This window comes from Pezoporus wallicus, unplaced genomic scaffold, assembly GCF_028554395.1.
Source record: "Pezoporus wallicus isolate ANWC-B61680 ecotype Strahan unplaced genomic scaffold, APGP_CSIRO_Pwel_v1 contig_5767, whole genome shotgun sequence".
Taxonomy (NCBI): domain Eukaryota; kingdom Metazoa; phylum Chordata; class Aves; order Psittaciformes; family Psittacidae; genus Pezoporus; species Pezoporus wallicus.
Genome location: NW_026640599.1, coordinates 4,274,592 through 4,287,104, shown reverse-complemented (window position 1 = coordinate 4,287,104; position 12,513 = coordinate 4,274,592). Strand labels below are relative to the sequence as shown.

Sequence of the window (12,513 nt, the reverse complement as noted above, 5' to 3'; positions counted from 1 at the left end):
TAACTCAAATTAAATGTTTCGAGAGAAAAAATTCGTATTGTAGAAATTTTGACATTTAAGACATCTTTTATTTTAAATTTAAAAATGAAGTAAAAACATTTTGAAGTTTTCACCTCCCTCATCTCCAATAGGACTTTTGATATGCTAGTGCCGCATCATGTTACTTTTCAGTATGTGGCTACATAGAAGAGTTTTTGACCAAAATTAAATTACAAATTCCACATTTGTTCCAGATATTTACCATTTACATCACTTTCTTCTGAAAGCTTTTCTTGGCAAATTTATTTTCCACTGTATTGGTGCTGCACAACACAGTGACACACTAGGTATCTAACCACCACTACTGCAACGTCACCCAGAACTACTAACTAGAGTACCTGACTGACAAAGATGACTGTGGTGCAGGTACGATCATAATGACTCCAGCTGTGGAGCTGGTGTGGTGAGAAAGAGCCTGGGTAGGTCTACAAACCCCTGCACTGCCTAACAGAGAAACCTTTCTGTTCAAGGCTCAATTAGGACAGCTATTTCTTTTAAAAATCTACCATAATTAAAAACATGTTCTAATGCACAAGTTTCTTCCCCTGCTAGTACTGATGCACCATCAAAACTCTCAGATTATGCTGTCAAAAATAACAATGCAGTTTTTATTTCTTCACAAAACATGCTTCTTGGCCAAGTCAGAACTGTCATTCTATACAGACTAATAAATGGACTTTTCTACTTCAGCTTTCTATCATTGTGTTTATCAAAATTTTAAGTAGGGAGCTCAGGTTCCTTTCAATTTGAATTACAGGATCAACAGTCTTGTATTAATATTTATTCTAATTGTTATTATTAGAATGTAATAATTTTAACACATTCTTACAGTTACAAAACATTAATATCTTATTTTTAAAATCCTTTGTCATTCCAGGACACTTAGATCTATGTAACAATGAAAACACTGCTGTAGTACACTGTCACATTACCTCAGAAACATTTCAAAGTGTTTTACTAAGGCCTTCAGGTTTTTATCAGGAAAGCACATCTTCCCCAGGATTTCTGGTAGCTTTACTGTAAATAAGAGAAATAATGTTTACACCTGTTCTTGTAAAAGCAACTTCTAATTCCTTTTATCCATTCTACAGAAGACAATAAAAGAATATCTTTTCCCTACAGCCTCCCCTTTTCCTTGCAAGTAACTTGCTGATCTTTCAAAGCCCTACTGAAAAGAAGCATGCTGAGAAAGTGAATGCTGCTTGGTTTAATGCTGTTTGATAGCATATTGGAAGTAATGCTTGTTTGCTTTTGTTAAATGAAGGCTTATAAAGCCAGTAAAAGATAAACAAATTTATGAACAGCCTAAGAGTTTTGAATAGATTAAAATGGACATTTCTCCTAGAATAAAACTAAATGCAATAAGGCAAGCAAAAAACCATGCAAATACAATCACGGAGGCAAGGGGAAGCAATTTTGATTGAGCACAGACTTTTGCATCAGTTTACCAAACATTCGTAGCAAATGTTGAGAGCCATATATATATGAGGGAGGTGGCGGTTGATCACTTGGTGGATAATTTTCTGGCATCAATTTCCAGGACAAAACCTACACATAAAACATTAAAGATTTCATAGCTACCATTTTATAGCACCACAGAACTTTAAAAGCAAAGATGAAATAAGTAATACAAAAAAAAACCTTTTCTGAAATGTAACTCAATCTGAGGTATACAAAACTTTTATTCATGGAATCCAGAACAGTAACATACAAATCTATTACCTCATTCAATTCATTGTTTCTTCTTCCTTCAAAGCCAGTAAAAACCGCACTCCCCTCTTTGCTAGGAGTCAAAGTTATAGGTGAAGATGACCCACTATGGACAGGGGTTTCTTCAAAGCAGAAATAAAAAGAAATCAGAAATAAATTTTAGAATTTGTTTTATGTAACTATAAGCCATTAAACATAATTAAAGTCTGCTGCTAATTTTTTTAACATATTAAACCCTGGAATTTAATAAATATTATTCTGAAGTAGGCTCCCAGAAAAGCAGCTCTTTGAATTCTGTTGAGAAGTGCAGCACCAAAGTACTGAAAATACTGCTCTGTATTTTTCCATTTGGTATAAGACCTCAGAGATAAATAATGGATACAAGAAGTAATGAATTCACACTTCACTCATTCAGTTCAGAGTCTATATTGCGTTAAAAAACAAACACACACACAAAAAACAAACAAACAAACAAAAACCCCAAAAAAGTAAACAGGACTTAAATCTTGCTTAGGGCAACAATTTAGAGCAAAGCTTACTTTTTTCCAGGTGCAAGAAGAGCTTTGGCATAGCAGCTGGGGTCTCAAGATGCCGTCGTTTAGGCTGTGGGGAAGCACTGCTTTCCGATAACCTGTCACAGTTAGAGCTATGACGTGTGGAGCGTCTCAGTGACTGCAGAATTTCAGGTTCAGCTTTTCGCCTTTTTGGTGTGGCTGGCTCCCCTGTTGCAGGCTGGCTGTCAGTTGACTGAGGAGTTGGTGGGTTCAACAGAGGAGGACTTGGAGAAAGCTCCTCCTGATTTCTAGGAAACAAAGGCAGCTTTACAGAAGTGCCTGTAAGAGATAACAGCTCTTCCTTCAAAAGAGATTCTTCAAGTTTCACACATCTTGTTAAATACTTACTCAGATTACACAGTTTCCTCCTAGTAACTATCAAAGTGGTGAGGCCTTCTTGCAAATACTATTTTCCAGAAGTGATTTTTTCAAATTTAAAAGCTAATGAACACAAATCTACATTTCAGCGTAATTTTTTCCCCCCACAAACTTGCAGCATAACTCTGTATCAATCAATACAAACCCCTTTTGTAGCTGCCCAGATGAGAATTCAGGTTCCAAATTCTGAATTCAGGCAAGTTAATTCACAGAAGAGTTCAGCACTTTATCAGGACAATTTTTAAGTCAAAGTCTGTGAGAAATCACCCTATGCTGCCCACATAACCACATTCTATTGCATTTTCCAGGGAAGATAAGTAGTACTAGACTTCTTAACTACCTGTTAGTATTTGTTGAGTTTTCTTTGATGGGAAGAAAGAATTTTGATGAAGTCACTTTCTTAAACTGAGCTTGTTCATAAGGATAGAGCAAAATTAATGGAAGTGTGAAGTCAAAGGTTATTCTCAGCCCATCCACCATCTCTTTACATAGCTCAACACTAGAGGGGAAAAAAAAAAAGAAAACAATTATGAATTTCAAAGTTACATGTCAAAATGTTTCAGTGCAGTTGTAGGAAAGTCCCCTTTAATATACATCATTAACATCTTAACTACAATATGGTCATTTCATCACTGAGTAATGATATGCACACTTAAAGAAAAGTAATTGCTGTAGGTAACTTCAGACAGCCAGATGTTAAAACTCTGCTTAGTAAAGTCAAAGAAAATCATACAATTGTTCTGTTGCTTTACTATTTACTGGATTAATAAAATCACAGTAAATTAAGTTAGTCAGATTTTTTCTGGAAGCATTATTGTGTTTTTCAAAGTTCACTACGCTGAAAAACAAGGCACCTTCCAGAAAAAAATACTCAATAGACTGTCTAACAGGCACATGCAGAATTTGATCTATAGCTGTTGAGATTCAGTTAAGACTGTGTAATATCCATTGACCCAACAAAACTAGATGAATTTGCATTGGAGATCAGCTTCCAGTGCTCCAGTAATCAAAACACTACATATAGAGAGTACCAGGAATTCAAATTTTAGCCTTGTGTAAAAGACTTACAGTGTTAGGAGGTGAGTAGTTGTCCTGCTACAAACAGAACCCAGTACACTGAGTGCAACCTACCTGCAACCTCTCTCCTCTTTGAAGATATTAATCTCTCATGTTTCAAATACATGTACGTGTACGGTAACAGCAATTTGATTCTCATACCCCATCTTACCATTTCATACAACCTGCTAAAACTACTTCCTTTTTTTTTTTTTTGAACACTACATATAAATTAGGTCAGGGGGACCATCAGGTGAAGAAATTCTATCATATCCAAGGAGGTCAATTACATTCTGTGTTAGCACAGTAAAGGCAATACTAGAAAGTTGTCAGCTGCATCTCTCCTATTTAATGGATCACTGAACTTATGTAAGTTCTCCTTATTAAAGCACCATCTTTATAGAGGAGGTCGCTTAAACATACACCTTTTTTTAGAAAAAAAAATACAATGTGCATACAGCCTTCTCATTTCTGATGTCTCATGTAACTTCTTGTTTGGGAGATTTTATTACAAAGAAGGAAAGTATGGTTAATCTGACATCAGTATAAACCTAGACACTCATAGACCAAAATACTGCAAGGAATAGCATCATTATGCACCACCGAAATAGAACTTAGTAACAAAAGCCAAGAGTTCTCTTTGATAAAATACAAGATTTCACCGCAGTGTAGACTTCGATAAGGAAGCAGCCTCATCTGATATTGAGAACCTTTAACATTACAAAGGAAACAAAAAAAAAATCCCTGCTGCAAAGATGTAGGCTTAACACACTGAATTTGGAATTTTTGTCAACTAAAAAAAAATATATATATATAAAAAAATATCACTTGCACTTCGGAGTTCTTTATGAGGATTTATATAAAATTTTTATCCTTTATAAAATTTGAACCTGCTCAGTTTTACTCAAGCAGGGTATTCTCACATCAGATATGCTCTCTGTACTGAGAAAATGATTCTGAAACAAGAACTTAAAGTTTGCAAGAACTTACACTATAAAAGGCGATATTAAGGTTTTTGCATTATGACTTTTCAGAGTATAGGGACTCTCCCACTGATAAACAAATCGTCAGTGTTACTGTACTTTAGGTATCTGTCAAAAATTTTAAGCCCATAAATAGACATACATCACAGTATAACAGAAGTGAACAGTCTTGAAACAGAACACAGAATGCAAGGTCATTTTTCTTGCAATAAAGGTGGACTAAAGATTACTTACTTCTTCTCTGGTGGCACATAATGAAGATTCATATTGGCATGTGAAGTCATCTGATGGTGCCGAGATCTTTCATTGGCTGAAAAAGCAGCATTAATAGCAAAATGTTTCACATATGACTCCAGGATTGTTATTATGTTTGTCTGACAAGGAAGCTTCACTAGCTGAAATAGAAACAGCAAATTAATGTCTTAGAAAAACAGTCAGTAAGTATACCAAGCTAAAACAGGAGCATGTAATGTACTGACTAGTTTAATTAAGTCTCTATTGCATGAAGGTATTTCAGGTGTGATTCATCTCAACCCTTAAACTGCATTTTTGATCAATCCTTTATAAACATCTGGACAAACAAAACCATGGTCAGGATAACAAGCTTACATTTCCAGCTTTAAAAAACAATCTGCACTCTAACATACAACTGGGTACCGAAATGTACATTCTTAAACACAATGACAACTGTTTTAGCTATTGAGAAGTTAGGTCCCTACACTTTTTACTCTTCCTTACTTTCTAAGCTTACTTTTCCAATAAAGTTCAAAAAAACCCAGGCGTCATACACACAAAAACTACTTCTGAGGGCTGCCCTCCCCAGCCCTCTGTGCACATTCATTTCATAGCTCTTATTCATACCCGTTTTCTTCTATTAATATAGTAACAGTCTTCCTCAAGCTTCTTTTTCAAGACTTCAGGAATTTCTATGCTTATTGCTCTTTCTTCCATGTCCCTTTTTGTATGACTGTCTTGTTCTTCTTTCTACAACAGATCAGTGAAAGAAACAGTATTCATTGTGCTTATGAATGTCAGTGAAAAAGAAGTTCAATACTCAGGATACAATAAAACAATCAAGTTTTGTCATGCAAAAATAAATTATTTTATAGTAATTATTAAGTGGTTAGTAGCCTTACTGTAAGTATAACAATACTGCTTTAAAGTTATTTGCAAATTCATGTTCTAAACGATTAAAATTTAAGCTTTAAACTTTAAATTTAGCATTCAGTTAAGTACTTAACGCAAAAGAATTCAATTTCTTAGGTTTTGCTGCTTCAGATTGCCCACACTGCAGCAACTGAGACCTTCAGAATAATTGTGTATGCTGTTATTTCCTTTTCAATAATGTAGAGACAATACTATATTTTTTTTTTTAAGTCAGCCTTTTACATTTTAATGTAAGGCTAGAGCTGACATGCCTGTTTCACAGTAAAACAAAAGCCAAAAAGATCCTGCTGCTATTCCTGCCATGGGCAAAGACACCTTCCACTAGACCAGGCTACTCAAAGCCCCATCTAACCTGGCCTTGAACACTGCCAGGGATGGGGCAGCCACTTCTCTAGGCAACCAGTGCCAGTGTCTCACCACCCTCACAGTAAATAATTTCTTGCTAGTATCTAATCTAAATCCACCCTATTTCATCTCAAAGGCATTCCCACTTTGCCCTGTTACTACATACCCTTGCAAAAAGTGCCTTTCCAGCTTTCTTGTAGACCCCCTTTAGGTACTAGAAGGCTGCTCTAAGGTGTCCCTGAAGCCTTTTCTTCTCCAGGTTGAACAACCCCAGCTCTATCAGCCTGTCTCCATAGGAAAGGTGCTCCATCCCTCTGATCATATTGTGGCCTTCCTCCTCCTCTTATGTTGGCAGCCCCAGAACTGGACACATAAGTCCAAGTGGGCCCTCACTAGAGCAAAGTAGAGGGAAAGAATCACCTCCCTCAACCTGCTGAACACGCTCCTTTTGATACAGCCTGGCATATGGTTGGTTTTCTGGATTAAACTCCAGCTAAATTACCAGCTGTGGCCTATATTTTATACATCTCAATTTTTTCCATAGTTTCAAATACATCTGAATTCTATTAAGGAGCTCATGAACATACCATTTCTGTCCTCTCTTCTATGTCACTTTCTTCACTTTTTATTTCTTCATCTGTTCCTTCATCACTGTCATCAGAAGAAGAACTACTTATAGCTGTGTAAAAGAGATTTCAGATATTTATATCACATTACTACATTGCAGAGATTAAGACCAAACAATTTCAGGCCTCAATTTTTAAAAAAAAAAAAAAGGGGGGGGGGGATTGGAGAGGGACAACCAAACAAAACCACCACAATTAACTTGTTTGTTTAATAAGGATTAATAGTTCTAATTGAATTAAATACACAATTATTATTTACAACATACTATAAACTTTTTAAACATAGAACACAACTTTACAGAAAGTATTCTTGCACCCTCTCTAACTGAAAAAAAAACAAATCACTTTTGAAAGCTCACTATATTACCGAACAACCACTGATCATTTTAATTTTTACTGGACTTTAGTTCTGAACAGGGATTAATGTATTAATCATTCAGTCAGAAGTCTGGATCTGTGCAGCAAGTTAACATAGGTAAGTGCCAGACAGTGTTTCTAGTGTCTTTCAAGCTACAAATCAAAATGCTATGAAATAGAAGACCAGGCTTGAAAGTGAAATCAGCCCATTCAGTTGACATGAAACAGTCCTTCATGCCAGGTAGACTGAGGGTGGGGGGGAGGGGGATGGAGGGGAGATGGGACACAACACCACAACAAACAAAACCCAACAATACACACACACACACCCCCCACTCCCTCACCCCACCTCCCCAACAAAACAAAACACAAACAAACAGAAAAAAAAAAAAAATCACTTATTGCTCCCTAAAATATGTAGGAACAGTAGCAGGGAAAGTGTCTTATATTCTAACACCAAGCAAAAAAAGCTTACTCTTCATATGACTGCTCCATGTATTTCAAATAGGACCATGACACTCTTGTGTCATCCTATGATCAAAAAATTAAAGGCATCACACCTGCTATTAAAGATTGAAAATAAGCTCACAGTTCTCGCTACTCTCATCATTTTCTTCAGCAGGAAGGCTTTTTAATACAGAGTCAACACCAGGCAGCCTGCAACGCCTCTTCTTTCTTCCCTTTCTTCTCCTAAAGAACATAAAATGATTCACTGAAATTCAGCTAATATTATTTGTCTTAACCTAACTAATTATATTACATGCAAATGCCCAGGAAACATATGTTTATTAATTAATGTTGAAATAATTTGGACAATGTTTATTTGAGAGTGGATACCTTAATGTCTGTACATTACCTCATATTTGTGTTCTCAAATGGATCCTCAAAGCCACGGCCAACCAATATAAGATTACCTTTGGCTGAAAAATACTTCCAATTTTCCCAAGTTATTTTTCAAGTACATTTCTTTGGGAAGATGTAGATCCAATACATAGACATTTGGCAGCAGTAGTTAAGAAGAGCATAGTTATTAAGCATTAGTTGTTTAGTGTTATTTAAATGTAGGTATCAACCTCAGTAAGATAAAAGTAGCTCTCTAGAATATACTGGCTGTACAGGGAAGCAGCATGAGCTTAGAGTCCAAAGTCACTTGCAGACACTGGGATGTATCTGTTTGAATCTGAAAACAAACCTCTCATTCATTTTGAGATCAAAAGGATTTCTTACATGCGAGCCACAGCTTTCCGCGCCAATTTACGCTGTAATCTGCGGTTTTCGTCTGTATCGCGAAGAACATGATCTTCAGCTGCCCATCTATCCCAGCTAAGGGTAGGTCAAAAGAAAATTAACAACAGGTATGAAAGGTTTGCATCCTTTTGTATTCATGTGGCTTCAATTCTTGTGTTGCTATAATCTCTCAAATGTTGACTCAACACGCAATGGTGTCTGTAGCACTAACACATGCTATGAATCATCACAGACAGAGACTGCACTCGTGTAATGGCCTTGATAACCAAACAATCCAGGTCTAGATTTAACAAGATATAAATTCAATATATTAATGGAAACCTAGAAGCCACAAGTATATACCAAAGACAGATATCCCATAAAGTTTAAACTTGTAGCTATCAAACTGATCCACTGAAATTTATGGATAGAGACCAACATGTCAACATAAGCAAGTATATTAAAGGCATTCATTAAAGCAAAAATAAGCCTGCAACATTTGATATTCTGTGCGATGCATTTTTTTTCAGAATAATATAGAAGAAATAGAAGAACTGAAACTGCACATACAGGCCCTTACCTTCTATTCCAGCCGTTAAAATGGATCAGATATTCTGGAATCTTTCTGCCTTTCTCATCTTTTCCAACAATAATATCAACGATCTGGAACAAATATTAACAGCATGTATTAAAAAGCTTGAGAAAAAGCCAGCCTTCCAGTACTTAGGGAGCTTATGCACACTGGGAAGAAAAGCAATTATTTATGATAATCAAACATCTACAATTTTGCCAGTGAATACTGATATGAGCAGAAGGAATGGATTATATTAAATGGTAAGAAAAACTAGCTGTTTTATTCAGCACTCTTAAAGTTGGGGATTGCTAACCCTCTTTGTCCTCTCCTCAAATGTCCCATGTTTTCAAGACACAAAAGGGAAATGCAAAACAAGGCAGTATCACAAGAAGGATAAGCAGATACACATCTGGGCTACTAACGTTTTATCCCATGTGCCATCTCTTCATACTTTCAAAGTAAGGGACAAAATAGTTTATATATATAAAACTCAAAAGTACTGCTGTCTCAAAACAACACAGAATCTTAGCCACTAAACATTAAAAGGCTTTGCGAATAACTGAGCCTTTGTTTCCTTCCTCTCTTTCATATATGTAAAACAGGCCCGTCTGAAAGGGCCTGCTCCTCAAAAAGACATTTCACGTGGATCAGAAGAGCAGCATCAGGACTAGTAATAACAAAGGAATTCTGCCTGCATTTCAGTGGCTCTCAGTAGATCAGGTATCTCCAGACTTATGCAGTAGCTATGCTAATGTTTTAATTCGGGAGTCCAGAATTTAGGAACTATTGATGGAGTCAAGGGCAGTTATGCTGGAGCTTGCCGTATCTGAAAGTAAAGGTGGCACTATCATTTTTCGTACTCGCGTTACCTCTAGGGCTGGCAATTAAAGCTGTTGGGGCAGTCAGAACATACAAATACACATACAGACAAAAGGGCAGCCCAAAACATTACAGGAAGGCAGAAACCCTGATCAAAGATGTTTGAAAAACACTGGTCTACACAACTAGCAAGCTTGCAGCAAAAACATTAATTTGGTCAAAAAAACAGTTTCAACCCTCCCATGTCATCCCTCTCTGCAACTAAACAAACAAAAAAACCAAACAGAACTCTGTTTGCAAACTAGGTACAGACTTCTAATGGAAAAAATATATCCTGTGTCCCACTGATAGCCAAAATCAATATTATATTTACAGCAGTACAACTACAATCACTGTTTTTGAGGCCAGGCCCAAGTGAGTCAGCCACCTCGTACTGCAACACTTACGGTCCATCACTCACTGTTTGCTAACGTATTCCTGTATAACTCTCCTGTACTACCAGTAGCATTTAAATCCCCAAGTAAACGCGGGGGGGGGGGAATAAATCAAGATCTGCTACAAAAGCTCAGGAATTAAAATAAGATTTCAGAATTACTTTGCAGGTGTTCAGCCGAGAACGGAAGGCGGGAACCGCGACTGTCACTTCCAGAGCCACTCAGCGGCTCCGTTCTCTACCAGCAGCGAGAGCAAGGCCCCGACAGCCCGGACTCCACCGCTCCTTCGTCACCCGGGCAGCGGGACGCCTCCACCCGCAATGGGAAGGCCCAGAGGTCCGTACGAGGCTTCTACCCTCCCCCTAACCCCAGGGCGGAAGAGCGGATGTGAGAGAGAAGCGCCGAGCCCCACGGGGGACCGGGCTGAGGCGGCCAGGGAAGCTGATGGCGGCACAAGGGCGGGAGGGGAAGGAGAGGCCCAGCAGGCACGGGCACCGCCTCGCTTTGTCTCACAGCTCGTGACGATGGGCGCCCCCCTCCCCGCGGCCTCTCCGCCTGCTCCCCTCTCCCTGGGCCTGCGTCCGTTCCCCGCAACAAGTGCTGCTGGCGGAACTGCCTCCCTCCCTCCGCTTCCTCTCCGGCTGAACCCGCAGCTGCTTCCCCAGCCGCCTCCCGCCCGGGGGCGCATGCAACGCCCAGGGGAGCGTTAACGGCAGCACCGGCCCCGCCCCGCCGCGCTCCCTCCCTCCCGCCCGGCCACGGCGGAAGCGGAGGGGGTGGAGGAGGGTTATCTATAAGGGGGTGAGTAGGGAAGGGTCGCGCGCGGTGTGTCACCTTGGCATCATAGAGCACTTTGGCTTTGGTGGGGTCGGGCTCGAAGCACAGAACTCTCTCCCCACGGTGGAACTTAAATTTCATTCCCCGCGAGGTCATTTGTTCATCATGGCGAAAAGGAGAGGAGCCACGCCCCTCCAATGGAGGAGGTGCTGCGGCTGGGCCCGCCACGCCTACAGGCGGCGGGCGGGTCGGAGAGGGAGCGCTTCTTTCTGGGATCTCCGTGTGCCCCCTGGAGCTGGGGTGCCCTTTCGTACCAGCCCACGGGGTGTCTGGCACGGGAGTCGGCCGCGGGAGGGGGTAGTGCTGAGGGGAGGGAGGGCAGCCGCCTGGGGCTGCGTGGGGCGAGAGCTCTAGGCCTTATTGAATCACCCGGCTTTGCCGCTCCCGTGAACATGGCGCCGCCCGCAAGAGCAGGTGCTAGGGAGTGTGTTCTGAGAACACCAGCAGCCCTTCCCTCCGTTACTGCTTCCCTTGAACATCACCCCACAGTCCCCATTCCCTACGCTGCTTCTGGTGTTCTCCTGTAAGCAAAGAGCCTCCCTGTACTCCAAAGATGTTTTTTTATATATATTGTAACCTCCCTCAACGGTTTGTTGTTGATCTTTCGGCCTTCCTGTGAGAAAACAAATTGGAAATAAAGAGGCTGTTGGACTAGAAACTCAATTACCTGAAGTTTGATTTATCTTTCCAATGTTCAGTTTAAAATTTTTCATGTCTCAAACAGGATGTAAATTGTGGAAATACTCATCAGTTGGCAGTTTCCTTAACCACGTACTTTCTGCTGACTGAAGGTACTGATGGGGGTTCAGTCAGGGGAATACTGCAGTTTCTCACGCAATTAGATGCTCCCTCAGGCCATTACAATTTTGGTGCCGGTTCTGCATTTCCAATTTACACGAGACCGTGACAGAGCCAGGAGGCCTGGGCCTTGCAGAAAAAACAGTTAATTTGTGATGATTTAGCATTTCTGAACTTACTTTTCTGTGAAGGCTGTTCAGGAGGTAGATGACTAAACAGAGAAAGGCGACTGTGCAACTGTGAGTCTATGCTAGTCTGGTGCTGATGGGAAGAGATGTTTAAATCCTTTCTTACGGTCTCTGAGGCTGACTGATAGAAAAACTGGAAATGGGAAGGAATGCCATGGCAGAGAACATACTAAGGAGCTGCTAATGTATTACCAGAAGGTTTCCAAAGGGAAAAGGCAATAGGAGATTCCCAGAAAACATGATTCTGAGGGGATGATTGCTCCCAGGGGTAGTATGGACGAGTATTCAGTTTCTCTTGATTCATTTTTTTTATAGTAGGGGTGGTGGGAAAAACCTGTGAACTTGCTGCTCAGACAGGGTGGAGTGAGAGAAGCCAACTGATGGAAGAGAAAGGGTGTGAGAAAACTAAGGAAGTGTTCCT

The 12,513-nt window shown here is 39.8% G+C and overlaps 1 protein-coding gene across 6 annotated transcripts in view; it reads right to left on the bottom strand.

Annotated features, from left to right (window-relative positions):
• MSL3 (MSL complex subunit 3) overlaps positions 1-11,255 on the bottom strand; it is a 49,403-nt gene extending 38,148 nt beyond the window's left edge. For 3 of the 6 annotated variants that reach the window (XM_057419580.1, XM_057419583.1, XM_057419579.1), the window contains exons 1-12: positions 11,104-11,253; positions 9,023-9,105; positions 8,443-8,538; positions 7,805-7,905; positions 6,820-6,911; positions 5,582-5,704; positions 4,955-5,115; positions 3,022-3,180; positions 2,289-2,551; positions 1,762-1,871; positions 1,488-1,587; positions 972-1,056 (exon numbers count right to left, since the gene is read on the bottom strand). In XM_057419580.1, coding sequence (XP_057275563.1) covers positions 972-1,056; positions 1,488-1,587; positions 1,762-1,871; positions 2,289-2,551; positions 3,022-3,180; positions 4,955-5,115; positions 5,582-5,704; positions 6,820-6,911; positions 7,805-7,905; positions 8,443-8,538; positions 9,023-9,105; positions 11,104-11,202 — 1,472 coding nt within the window. In that variant the 5' untranslated portion in view covers positions 11,203-11,253. Of the gene's footprint in view, positions 1-971; positions 1,057-1,487; positions 1,588-1,761; positions 1,872-2,283; positions 2,552-3,021; positions 3,181-4,954; positions 5,116-5,581; positions 5,705-6,819; positions 6,912-7,804; positions 7,906-8,442; positions 8,539-9,022; positions 9,106-10,430; positions 10,770-11,103 lie in introns of those variants that run through there. The other 3 variants (XM_057419582.1, XM_057419581.1, XR_008973515.1) reach the window with 3 other exon arrangements.
• Positions 11,256-12,513: the final 1,258 nt, after the last annotated feature.